General features: G+C 31.3%; 1 protein-coding gene across 4 annotated transcripts in view; it reads right to left on the bottom strand.

Moving 5' to 3' along the window:
- Cfap47 (cilia and flagella associated protein 47) overlaps positions 1-14,475 on the bottom strand; it is a 386,549-nt gene that overhangs the window by 64,092 nt on the left and 307,982 nt on the right. For all 4 annotated transcript variants that reach the window (XM_063245680.1, XM_063245681.1, XM_063245682.1 and 1 more), the window contains one exon: positions 11,209-11,307. In XM_063245680.1, coding sequence (XP_063101750.1) covers positions 11,209-11,307 — 99 coding nt within the window. The remainder of the gene's footprint in view (positions 1-11,208; positions 11,308-14,475) is intronic.

Raw genomic sequence — 14,475 nt, 5'->3', positions numbered from 1 at the left:
AGTTCTGAAATTCATGAGCAGTTCACATTTTGTGATTCATCCTTCTACTCTTCTACAGTTATTTATTGTGTTACATTCACAGTTTTTAGCTGTAAGTGGGAGAACTAGAAAGAAATGAGGTTATATCTTTCTTGACTAAACCAGAATTCTGGACAGATTTCAGTTATTAGGAAAAACTTAGACTATAAATATAAACATCATTAAGGTTGGGTGGAGAACAAGGCAGACAGGAAAGTTAGTTATAGAAAAGTTCAGCTATGTGGTTGTTAAAGTCACTACAAATTTCAAAAATACTTGTTGGAGCTGGATCTGAACTTTAGGGTTTAACAATTAACCCCAGAAAGTTTTTAGGAAGAAAGAGAATTTGTGTGGTGTTCTTCCCTAACTGCACGTTCAAGGTTGTTAAACGGTAGGAGAAAAAGCTCTATCACTTGAAAAGGATGTGGGAAAAAGCGTGACTTCTCAGGAGTGAGTCAGTTTTCAAGAAGGTATAGAGAATATTCACAAAAGTTGACAAAAGGGTTTGAGAGTATTTTCAAATGAAAGTTCAGAGAGTACTGTGATACGTTTTGGGTTGCTAAAGTATTGAGAGCTGTTGTCAAACCAAGTGAAAGTACACTAAGCTTGGAGGAAACAAGCAGAGTAGATGAAGGATTATCTAGAAAACCTGATGTTTATGTGGTAACAAGTTAAAAAAGGGATAAATGTAAAATAAACAAGAAATAAATATAGATGGCAGTAGTAAGATGCTGTGCTCCTATTATCTTTGGAATGAGACTTTTGTGGTGAGAAAGAATGGTCTTATAAATCTACACTGCATGTAAGAAATTCCTACTACTATCAAAAGAACTCGCTAAATACTCAGCATTCTACAAACTATACTGTACTGTATATGAGATGGACATTCTCAAAACTCAACCTTCACCAAAATGAACTGAAATGTGGAGAACTGACTAATATATCCAGAAATTAAATGCCTATTTACAATATAACTATCTTACAATCTGACTTTTTACTTTGTTTTTAGGACAAAACCATCATAAAAATTACAGTGTCACTTATACTACACAAATGGAGGTACAACATTCAATAATGACACAATCTGCTTCAGCATACGAGACAGGGGTTCTACTACATGTCTAGATGCTATAGGAAAGGACATTCAGTATACTCTGTTTTCCAGAATTCAAAAAGAATAAAACAATAAATAATAAGTGCTTGTGCTCAGTCAGATAAAAAAATCCTAGAATAAATGCTTTTATAACATGCTTTTATCATTTCCCTTCTATGAGATAACTACAAAAAGTAAGCCTAATCCTTCTGGTACAATTAAATTTTAACTTGCCTATGGAACTTGTAATGGCATAAAGTTTCATTTGTGTACTTATATCCTACTTACTTGAGAAGACATAATTTATATTTATTTGATCTTACTTTTGACCTAAATATACATAGAGATGTCAATTTTTAAAAATATGAAACTTTCAGTGTAATTGTGATTGGATTTTTGACATATCAGATGGAGTTCCAACTATATTTGACAAGTCCCTTTTGATTTTCATTTTAAACTCCTCTTATTGTTTGTCCTACAGCTTTGTATATTAAACTAAATAAGAGTTTCATGTGACAGAATAGTTTAATGAATTTTACAGGAGGTATATAATTTCTACCCTGAAACTGGAGCTTAAGATTACATTTATTAAAATCAAAAGCAAACATGAGAAAGTTTATATTTGTATACCATAAATACATAAAATCGAGTTTTATATTGGTAAGTATCAGGCTGGGTATAACACATGGCTTAGAACATATTTCTGATTATTAGATACTGGGAATTAAAATGAAAATGTTAAATCCACAAAATCACTTTAAATTTCTCCTTAATAACACAAATGTGGGTAAAACTTTTATGACAACAATACCCACATTTGTGTTATTTTTGAGAAATTCAAAAGTGATTTTATGGATTTAACATTTTCATTTTAAGTCCTAGTATCTGATAATCAGAAATATGCTAGATGTTTATAGATTGTTAAATCCAACATCACAAGAACATAAATTCTTCCTAGTTCTACAGGGAACATTGTTTAAAATATTAGTTTAAGTAAAACATACTTAAGTAAAAGCAAAGTTACTGAAATTATCTCATGCATATTATCAGATGATAGTGTATTGAAATTGAAAATTAATGACAAAATAAACTTCAAATATTGGATAATGCATGGAAATTAACACCCTCCTGACCAATGTGTTACTGATGAAATTAAAGAACTTATTAACAATATCTGCAATTCAATGAAAATGCAGATACAACAGACTGGAAACTGAAGAATAAAATGAAAGCAGACCTAAGAGGGAAATACTTAGCAATGAATTCTCATATCAAGTAAAAAGAACAAGCACAAATGAACAAACTAAAACTGTACCTCAAGCTTCTAGAAAAAGAAGAACAAGTCACTACCAAAACTCACAGAAGAGAGAAAATCATAAGTCAGAACAGAAATTAATGCAATTTATACTAAGAAAAAAATACGAAGAATTAATAAATTGAAGAGTTGTTTCTTTGAAAAAATAAAAGTGATAAACCCTTAGTCAATTTGATAAAAAAAGGAAAAAATAAACTCAAATTCATGCAATGAGGAATGAAAAGGGTGAAATTATTAGAGATCCTGTAGAAATATAGATCATTATCTACTTCAAAAATCTTTACTCACATAAGCTGGAAAACACAGAGGAAATGGAAAGATTCCTGGAATTGTACAAAGTACCAAAGCTGAATCAAGAGATATAAAAATATTGAATAAGCCAATATCAATTATTGAAATTTAAAACTATTAAAAATTTATCAATAAAGAAAAACACAGGTCCTAATGGATTCAAGGCTAAATTCTACAAGAAATATAGAGAAGCTGTATTGCCAAAACTCCTCAAACACTTTAATGAAATTGAAAGGGAAGCAATTCTCCCCACATTTATTGCTGGAGGAAAGTATTACTTTGATACCCAAACCAGCAAAAGACCCAAGAATAAGGAGAACTACAGACCAATCTCTCTAATGAATATAGATGCACAAATCCTCAATAAAATACTAGAAAACAAAATACAGTGAATCATTAAAAAGATTGTACAGCATGACCAGGTGAAATTCATCCCAGGAATGCAGGGATAGTTCAACATACACAAATCAATAAATTTAATACACAACATAACAGAGCCAAAGACAAAAATCACACAGTCATCTCAATAGATTCAGGAATGTTTTTCATAAAGTCCAAAACTCATTCAGGATAAAATCCTACAGAAACCCTACTGGAATAGATGATCTCTATCTCAATATAATAAAAGTCATCTCTGACAAACTAGCAGCCAACAACATACTAAATGAATATTATTTTACACTAAATGGATATTATATTAGCATACTGAAAAACAGTAATACAGAGTATTAAATGTAGCTGGATACAAGTCAACACTCAATATCAGTAACATTCCTGTACACAAACAACAAACTCACTGAGAGATAATGTATAAAAATAACACCTTTCACAATAGCATACAGAAAATAAAATATTTAGTAATCAATCTAAAAAGGATATAAAAGATGTATATGTTGAAATCTATAGTCCTCTAGAAAGGAGATTGAAAAAAATGTCAGAAAATGGAAAGATACCCCTTGCTCTTTGGTAGGAAAACAGACATAGTGCAAATTGTCATTGTCCCAAAACTAATATGTAGATTTAATCAATCCTAATTAAAATACCATCAGCATACTGCACGGGTCTAGATAAAATACTCCGAAAATTCATTTGGAAATAGTAGAGACCTTCAATAGCAAAAGCAAACCTGGGCAACAAAGGAAAGGCTGGAGGCATCACAATCCCTGACTAAAAAAATTATACCATGAAGCTATTGAGAAAAAATCAGCATGATACTGACAAAAAGAAACAGACATGAGGATCAGTGGAACAAATTAAAAGATGCACACACAAACACTGAGACCCTCAGCTACCTTATCTTTGACAAGGGAGCAAAACATGTGCACTGGAAGATTGATTGTCTCTTTAACAAGTAAAATAAATCAAACTCACATGTATAAGCATTGTATATTCTTTCTATTTAAAAAAAATCTGAAATAGTAGCAAGACTTAAAGTGTACAATAGATATTGTGAAAATGAAAAGGAAAGAAAGTGCTCAAAAAGAAAGAACAACTGGGATAGGGGAAAGGAGAAAAGAAAGAACAGAAAATATGGTTTGTATGTAGATACATGTGTGTGTTTGTGTGTGCATATACAAGATAAATATCTATACTACTAATCTCCATACATTCATCAAAAAGAACCATATTTGTTTTCATTGTTTGTTTGATCATTATTTTATGCCCAAATCTTGTAATCTAAGCAACTACTTTTAAGTTAACAATGCAGTATTTTAAGTAGCGTTGATTTCCCACTATTTTTTTGAAATTTTGTATCATTTTTATCTTTTTTTTTGGCTTTAAAATAAAAAAGCGTAAAAAATAAATTAAATAAAATTACCCATCTAGGGTGTCACTGTATCCATCTATTCCCATCAGTGCTTAACCATATTAGTCACAGGTATCTTGAATGTCCTGTCACACAGTTCCAACATATGTGTTGTATTGCAGTTGGGTTCCATTACTTCCTTTTACTCTTGAGAAGCACTCTTTTTTCTTTTCCTTTTCATGTCTCATATTATTATGGCTGAGAATGATGTTTATTTTGTGGCCTAGATTACCAAAGGATTTTTCTCAGTGTAGACTCTATCCTCAGCTTTAAATTTTCCCATGATATTCTACTTCATTAAGGGCATCAGTTTTTCAACTGGGCAATTTATGCTTGTTAATCAGACTGTGTAAATGGTGAGGATATTGCTTTTGATATTTTAAATATATCTCATACTCATGTAGGATATCTCCTGAGTTTTATGTTCTTTCCTTCCATAATTCTGAATAATTCATGATTTCCTGCACTCCCACAGGAACAGAGGTTTTAATTCTGTCATTCTTCTAGATGAAGTGAGTTTTTAGAGTACCCTAAGGGTTAAAACTTTTGCTGTTTTATTGTTATCTTCATCCTTTAAGTTTTGTAGAAATATAAAAAAAGAATGATTTTCCCAGAGAAGCTACAAACCACCCCTCCAAATTCATACCCCAAAGGGTAAGTTTTCAAAAGTCCCTCCCCCCATGTCTTTTCTCTGAATGGGATTGACTGAGGGAGGTATAAGCGTGTGCTACATTTTCTCTATATTCCTGTGGACATTCTGCTTTCACCATTGCACATGGTGTCACAATTCTCTAACATTTTCAGTTTTTACTAGTGTACCACTATCATACTATGTACAGAAAAAACTTACATCTAGTATCTCTGAAGGCATGATGGTTGCTTTAGATTTTGTCCAGTTGGTTTCCATGTGACTTCAACTCTGTGATTTTTCTTTTAAATCGTAGCTGTTTATCATCTTCATGCCTTTTACATTGCTAAACTTTTAAATATTGACAAGGAGAAGATGAAAGTGCCAAGTAATCTTTTGAAAATGAAAAGAAAAACCTAAAAGATTTAAACCTTTGCTCATGAATCAGTGCAATGCACGGACTGCATGGGGAAGAGAACAAGAATTCACCAAGAAGCAAGCCTTCCTTGAGAACCAGTACTATGCGTGGACCACTGTGGGTAGACAGCCAGACCCAAGCCTTTCCCCATGAGTCACAGCCACATGCTGACATTAGGGGGAGAGAACAAAGATTCACCAAGAAGCAAGCCCTCGCTATGAACCAGCACTATGCGTGGGCCACTGCCTGCAGCAGGACAGCTAGACCCAAGCTTCTCCCTGAGTCAGTGCCATTCATGGACTGCAGGAGGAGAGAACAAGGATTCACCAAGAAACAAGCCTTACCTGTGAATCTGTAACACGCTTGGCCCGCCAGTGGTGGGGGAACAGCCAGACCAGCACCTTCTGGTGCATGGGCTGGCAAACAAGAAGAGCCAATCCTCCTCCCACTCCCTATAAGCAAACAGTTGATTCAGAGAAACACAGGCTGTGATGATAGCTATTGAGGTGAAATAGAATTTGATGCTTGTGGTGTTTTGGTGTTCTAATGACCTCGCGGATCTAGGGTCAGTGGTCTGATCATCTATTCAGGGGATAGTAGTATGCAGTGTGGCATCTGGGGGGGGGGATCTTCTTCTGAAGGTGGTAGCAATTGTTCATTAATTACATGTTATTTTGATTTGAAGTCCTGTATCATTTTCATTGTTTTGTTGGATTAGATTTTGCTATGTTTTTTTTATATCTGACACATGAGCAGCTATTTCAAAGAAAGTAAGATATATTATGGTAGTAATTTTGTATTTATTGTCTTGTTTCAAAGTCCTTTACTGCATTCATTTTGTTTTTATTGATTCTATTCTGTTTTGTCCTTTTATATTTTTACTATGTCTGAAGGCATCTGCAGCTATTTGGAAGACAACAAGAAGCATCATGGTAACTATTGTTGATTTTGTATTGTTTAGAAGTCCTATATCAGTTATACTGGTTTGCTTTGATTGGCTTTATTCTGTTTTATTTTCCTTGGTTTTATCTTCTTTAAAATAAAAACAGATATGGTTCTTGTTTGAAGTTATATTAACTGGTAACTATAAAGTTATAGCAAAACAAGTTGTAGCTTCTGTGAACTAGTTACTAGATTATAAAAGTATTTTATTGCAAAGAAACATTCTCTGAAACACATTTCTTCCAAAGAATGATTAGGATAATTGATAATCATACTTTGTTAATATAGTGATATTTAATTTTAATATACTTTAATCTTTTTGTTCTAACATTTCATGAAACTATATTACATTTGACTCTTTATAAATATACTAGTGCCTTTATTTGGTAATGCACTTGATTGTCACTGGCAAGAAACTACTAGTATGTTCTTTTAATTTTCTAGTATTTTACACATTGTTAATTATCAAGAGGGTAATAATTGAGAAAACATGATTGTTGCCTTTAATGTTACTGAATTCTGAAATAATGCTTAAATACTTTACATTGGTACTGCTGGTGATCATAAAATTAGGAGAACATCAAGATTAATAATGAAAGTAGCAGCCTGAAAATAAAGTAAAAATAAAATTGTCCTATAAATCTGTATACCCAAGACTGAGGTTATAAGTAGAGGCAGAACACATAGTGCAATCTTGTCCAGCACAAAAATACTTTGTGTGTGTGTGTGTGTGTAAAACATGCTTTGAGATACAGTATTTGTCACTGGGTCATTTGTCTAGATTAATGTTGAATTAGGATATTTTGTTGTGGCATCATCAGTGGCTTAACTCATACTGCTTGAAAATATACTTTCTATGATAGGAGTTATAAACATAATTTCATTTGACTATATGATAGCATAGATATGGAAAAATTATATCATATTTCTCTGGAGAAGGATTTTAGCTTTCATCAATTCCATTAATTGTAACTATGAAATTCTCTTTTCAGAGTTTATAAAATGGCTTTATGAAAATTAAGATAAGGAATATGTGTCACTATCTAAATATTATAGAAATATAGTTTAAGTAGAAACAAAATTAAGTGATTCATCAAAAAGCACATGGAAAACTGGAATAATTAGAGTATTCAGATAAAAGAGTTACTGATAGAATTTTGTTTCATTATCAAATATCTTATGCAGTTGATGGGGTACTTTTTATAAATAATATATGCAATTTGTTTTTATATACTGATTTTTGATGGGTTACCCTGAGATTAGAGAAAAAGACTAAACTTATCAGCTATTAACATATTTGTCAAGTCAAATATTTTTTAAAGAATAAAATATATATTGTCTATTGACAGTGAAACAACATGTGGAAAGATCATAAAATGTTCATGAAGTATGCATATGGATATATTAACAAAACTAGCACAAATTAATGCGCAAGCTTATCCACATGATAGTCAAAACTAGAAAGAACACAATCTAAGAATTAAGCATAAGCCTAATGCTTAATAGTGAACCCTGGCTACCTTCCTAAAGTTTGATTCTAATTGCGTGCATTATATATACTTGTAATGTAACATATAATTTTCCCTAGTGTTACAGTATAATATATATTAATGCCTACTCCTTTTGCTTTTTAAAATATTCTAAACAAAGAACCCAAGAAGATGTTATAGCTAAGTTTTTTCAAGAGATTAATCTGGAATTTGCTTCAATGATGGTCGAGTCCTTTCTAGTAAAAGAGAAAACTCATAAATTCCTTATGTATTTATCAACTTTGCAGAGAGATGTCATCTAAAATCATAGTTTACCTCCATTATTGTCTCAGTCTACTTAACCTAATTGAATCTGTGCACCAGATTAAGTTGCAAAGTGAAGAGGTGGCAAACCAAGATTCCTCACTGTCAGGAACACCCACCTATCTTTTCCCTTGTTTAGTTTTGCCATTTTTGAAAGATTACAAAAGGAAGGACTGGCTTACGTATTTTTATGCCTATATATTATAAGGAAGAAAATATCTAGAGAAACATCTTTTTAGAAAATTAAAGGGGATCTCAATGCTTTTTACAATGGGAAATAAAAAACAGTGTCAATGGCTAGAGATCAAACAAGTCAATATCTAGCTATCTAGAGATTCAATTTAATTAAAGTACTTTATGCGTACAGGAGACTAAAAATTTCTGAAGAAATTAAAGAAGTTAATATGAAGAGTATTTACAAAAGTTATTTTTACCCATATTCTTTAGTTATATATAGACCAAAATTTTGGTAAAGTCAGGTTTAGATTATAATATAATAATTGTTACCATGGAAGTAAGCAGCATTATTTCTAAAATAATCTTAACAGAAGTCACTATAAATTTTACTACATTTAACTGAATTAAATCGAAAGTAATGTCATATAATATAGTACATTAGAGTGTGCTAATTTAGAAGATTTCAGCTTAATCAGTTCACTTGACAGTAATACTCACAGAGGTATACTTTTTGGCCAGATACAAGTTCATAATACAACATTTCCTATCTGCAGGAACTCATCAAATTACAGGGCAAAAAGTCTTAGAAAATCCTATCATAAGTAGACAATTTAGCTCAGGGAATAAATGGTCCTAAACCAGATTAACTATCATACAAACATATTCCTCCCCAAATTTGTCTACAGATTGAATGTAGTTGCACTTTAAAAATTACTGATTCTTTTTAGAGCTTGATGACAAATAATTCAAATATTTTCTGTAAGAATAAATAAATGATAAGAAGAAATAAGTATTTAAAAGACTTTGAAAGAACAATGTCAAATAAGACAACAAAATGGTATGATTTGAACAAGAAGGCAGTGGTCCAAGACCCAAAATACAGATCCATGGAACAAAATGCATTGCCTCTTTTAAATACGTCACACTCAACTGAATTAAATGGTATGCACTGTCAAATCATATAGCAAATTAGAGGGTGCTAGTTTGATCTGTATAAGTCACACTGCAAATATCAATAGCAACAAATATTTATTAATTTTTAAAAAGTAGAATGGTCTAATTAAATGAAGGTGGAATCAAGATTATATTGTCATTACATATCAAAAAAGCAAAAGTGGATTAAAGGAAGGAATAACATAAAAATATCACCTACCTACATATAATATTTTCCTACTAAATACAGAGAAGGAAAAGTATATACAAATTTTCAGATAGTTGCACAATGTGAAAACACACTATGTAAAATCAATGGGCTTTTTCATGCTTACAAAAGAAAATGGTTTATCTATTTAATAGAAAATGGTTTATCTATTTAATAAGTAAAATTAAAAATGCACAAATGTATAAAAAGTTGCTATAAATGTAACAGTTATTATTTAGTATTAAGGCTTTATCATTTTTTTCTGTTATAAATTATGCAATAGTAAATATATTTTGCATAAACTTTGATTTAAAACCATTTTTAATGAGGTTTATTGGGCCAAAAGACAATTTCAAAGTACATTTACGAGCATAACATAAAGTGCTTTCCAGACTCTAAGTAATCATTTATATTCTTACAAGCACTGTTCAATTATTTTGCTTTTGCCATATGAACATTATTATTGGTACTTTCAATGATATACAAAAAATGACAATAAAAACAAGAAGAGTGGCAACTTTAGTGGTTGTTCTTTAAATCAACATCTACTAGGATGTTATTGACATTGAATTTATTTTTAATTTTTTTTGCCAGAATCAATATTGCTTCGTTAATAAATTATTTTTAATATTCCTCCTTAATATGCTGCAAAAAAGAAAAAGAAAAAGAAAGACTTTGAAGTCAAAAAAAGTATCAGCTCTGGGTAAGTTAATTTTCAGAATTAAAATTTCTTAATTTATTGAGTATATTGAGTATGTTGTAGTTGTATCAACTAAATAAAAATGATATTAAAATGCTAAAATAAATTACATTAAATAGAAAAAAGTCATTAACCCATATTAGGAGTATATCAGTAGTGACTGATTTCAATTAATATTTTTATACTAACAATGTCAAGATAATTCACATTTTTCACCTTTATCATAAAATTATTTTTATAGTTTGTCATTATTTTAAACCGACTAATAATTTTAAATTTTATATTGCTAAGTAAACTCATTATTTCTTATGTTTTCTATTCATTAATATGTTGTTAGCATAAATATAAAAAGAAATGTATGTATATCTTGTTAATTTTGCAAAGAATCTTTAGCCTATGCAAAATACAATTGTTTTTCATGAATATGTGTAGTTTCAGCACAATAATTATTCATACTTTTTTCAAAAATTTGTTTGATTCATATACCAATATGTTAAGTGATATGATATTCAGACACTTAAAATTTTAAAATCAGGATGCTGAGGCAAAAATATCATTTGAACCCAAGAGTGTGGGACCATCCTTGGCAACACAGCAAGATCTAGTCTAGTAAAAAAAAAAAAAAAAAAAAAAAAACCCTAAAAGTATAATTTTTTGGCAAATGTCACTTGTGTACTAAGCAATTAAACATAGTGAAAATGTAATAAATGTACATAAATGCTATACTAACTATGTTTTTCTACTAACACCAAAATATTACAAATTATAATATATGATAAATATGTATTACAAGAACACACGATATATATAAAACATATATATATATATGTATAGTCTCATGCAGCAGAACATAGAATGAGAGAATATGAGCTAGAAATTCTGTACCTTGTGTATGCCATGGAGAAACAAGTCGGAAAGCAGAATTCTCATTCATGAAGCTATCCCAGCATTGGTCAATGAAGAGGTGTGTAGGCTTTGTTTCATCTAATTAAAAAATAAAGAAATATTATACTTCAAAGTCACATTCAAAAAGAAAACAGTAGTGCAGTGAAAATAAAATAAAAATTATTCTCTAATGAGAAATTTCTTAGATGAATATTTTTCAAAGTATTTTTGATGTGAAATTAGAATAAAATTTGGAAGAACATGTACATCATAAAAGATTTCCTCTATCACATTTAAATACTGTAAAATTGGCTTGTAAGTTTTTGAAATTTTAACCTATTCAAACTCTATTATTAAAAATCTGTTTCATGGAGGGAGAGAGCAGGGAAGGTAGGAGAAGAAGAAAAATACTATTAAGATGATTTATAAACATTTATCAACTCCACACAAGAAATATAAACATTATAAACTGTAAATATATACTGACAAAAAACAAATAAAAATATAGTCTGAGCACCAAAACTGAAAATGGATTGTAGTGTTCAATATACACATAGTTGGGCTGGGAATATAGCCCAGTGCCACAAGTGCCTGCCTAGTAAGAACAAGGCACTTAGTTGAATTCTCAGTACCCACCCCCCCATAAAACCTTACATCTGTATAAATATACAACAGTTATGCAACAGTAGTGAAAAGTTTAAACTAATATACATACATATAAAAATGTCTTAACTTTCTGTGGGAGTGAGATAAGCTGTGTTGACATTAAATATATATATTGATAATGTACATGTATATATTTCAAAAGTGTGTGTGTTGAAAGGAATGCTGAAAAATATTTGCTAACAGAAGTGTATGAGTTAAAACTATATTTTGAGACCATTTTGTAATCAGTTTTCTGCCAACTTGGATTAGAATAGTTTTTGAAATTAGGGCTTTACTCCAGACCTAATAAATCAGAATAAATGAGTGTGGACAGGGGTACCTGAATTTTGATAATATAACAATTACTGCTTATTGAATATTGAGGGCTCTTAGGAATTTGCTAAGTGCACTAAGAATAAAGTTATTGTAAAATGTAAATTATGAGATTATTCATTGAAAAATTGAGTACAGTAATTATTTTATGACCATTTTTCCTTCACACAGAAAATCTATACGCAAACTAAGACAGATAATGTAATGAAACTAAGGTATCACGAGGCTGCTAAGATTTTTGAGCTTCTTTGTTCATAAATGCCAAACCTTTCAATGCTATCTATTAAATTGAATACATAAAAAGAAAAAAACTTGCACACCTGAATTTGGGAGAGATTTTGAATATGTGGGATTTGTTTCTTACATCCATTTATCTCTCATATATGTATAAAGTCATGCTCATCCTGATTGGCAGTTTACAGTAATTACTCCATATTTAACATAAATATTTATTCGATTCTGAACATATTCCAGATAAGATTCAGAGGGCCTCCAGGGACCAGATTTTCAGGAACTAATTTAAGAGAGTGAAATGAAATGCACGGAGTGTTGACTCTCCATGTCCCATATGTGTGATTAACTTATCATAATTATGCTATACTGCTGGTCAACAACATGGTCATAATTAAGCCTAAGTCAATAAGAATTTATTTTGGGAGTTTGTTTAAACTGATCAGTAATAAAACTGGAAGTTGATACTTGTAAAACTAATGTATTATCTTAATTACTATGCATATCTTAATCTCTAGTATTATTTTGTTTTGCTCTTTAATAAACTATGGTTATCTGAAATAGAACACACTTTTATTTAAACATGTGAGTTAAGTCACGAATATTGCATTTAAATTTAGGTTAAGAGGAAGACTAATTAATCTCCAAACTATAGCTATTCCAATGGAAAAATAGTCAAGATAGTCAAATTGGTGCACTAAAATCTCTGCTTATTTCTTTTCAGCAACAATTTTCGTATGTAAGCCATATTGTGATTTCCTATATAGAATTCCATAAAAAATGAATAGCAATGCATTTTGTGTATAAATGTGATACAGTTTTAAAATGCATATTCAATAGTTTTTGGTTCAAAATAGATGCTCACTAGTGACTAAGTATTCAACACCTAGTTTTGTAAATGAAAATATTTATTAAGGAATAAAGCTATGAATTAAAGCAACTGTCATTAACTGGGTCACATTTGAACAACTTTGGAATACAGTTATATGAGTATGGGGACCAACATCTAATGCAGAGATGTCCTTACATTTATGTATACATGAAGCCTGAATTCTAATATTTCAACTCAGATCCTTGCATACCACTCCTGACTTCCTACCATTTCTCCTTTATTGCTAGCTGAGAAAGCTGGAAATTGAGAGCAGTGATTTAAGGATGAGGACAAAACTACTGATGAGAACGTACTATGAGAATTAAATCCATAGACACCAGTCACTGATTAAGGGCAAATATCCAGGGCAAAGAAGACCAAGACAGGATGTCAAAGCGCATGTGGATCAGGTGGAGTCAGTTTCTAGTGGCAGAGTGAAAATGAAAGGAGGAATCAGAAGACTTCAAAAATGACAAACAGTGGCTGTATGAGACATTTCCTGAGAACCTTTAGGAGGATGGAAGGAAGTCACCTTCCCTGCTATCCAAGAAGAGGAAGCAGAGGTTAGAAAGTGCCATTCTTTAAAGCCATAACATTGAGCTTTAAAAGTACCACCTGTATCTGGGCAGGGTGACAGAGTTTTGTAATTTCTGAACTCTGGGAGGCTAAGGCAGCAGGATTCATGTTTGAGCCCAGCCTGGGCAACTCAGCAAGGCACTGTCTCCAATTTCAGAAAAGGTATTTAAAACGACAGCTGTGTATACAGCTCAGTGTAAATGTCCTGGGTTAAATCCACTGTAAACCCCGCCCCCCCAAAGTACCACCTGGGAGCAGATAACTTTGAATGACAAGTGGTCCTGAAGAAGACAGCTAGACATGATCAACTTCAGGCTCTGTCCCGTTTATTCATTTTATGGTTTCAGAGAGTTTCAAAACATGAGCTGCCACACATGAAAAGCAGGAGTACTGATATCTACGAAATATATCAAAGACTGGGTACAATAATGTTTATAGAGTACTAGTCATACATACTGATTTTTTTTTTTTGGTGCCGGAAATCGAACTCATGACCTCGCGCTTGTAAGGTAGGCACTTACACCACTGAGCTAAATCCTCAGCCCCATACATACTGAATTTATTAAAAAAACCATATTTTCCCAGATTATTTAGAAGTTTTCCTATAATAT

This window comes from Cavia porcellus, unplaced genomic scaffold (genome assembly GCF_034190915.1).
Source record: "Cavia porcellus strain 051 isolate PalLab524CR breed Dunkin Hartley unplaced genomic scaffold, mCavPor4.1 scaffold_3, whole genome shotgun sequence".
In the NCBI taxonomy this organism is placed as follows: Eukaryota; Metazoa; Chordata; class Mammalia; order Rodentia; family Caviidae; genus Cavia; species Cavia porcellus.
Note: the sequence above shows the minus strand (reverse complement) of the source record. Positions and strands in the feature narration are given on the sequence as shown.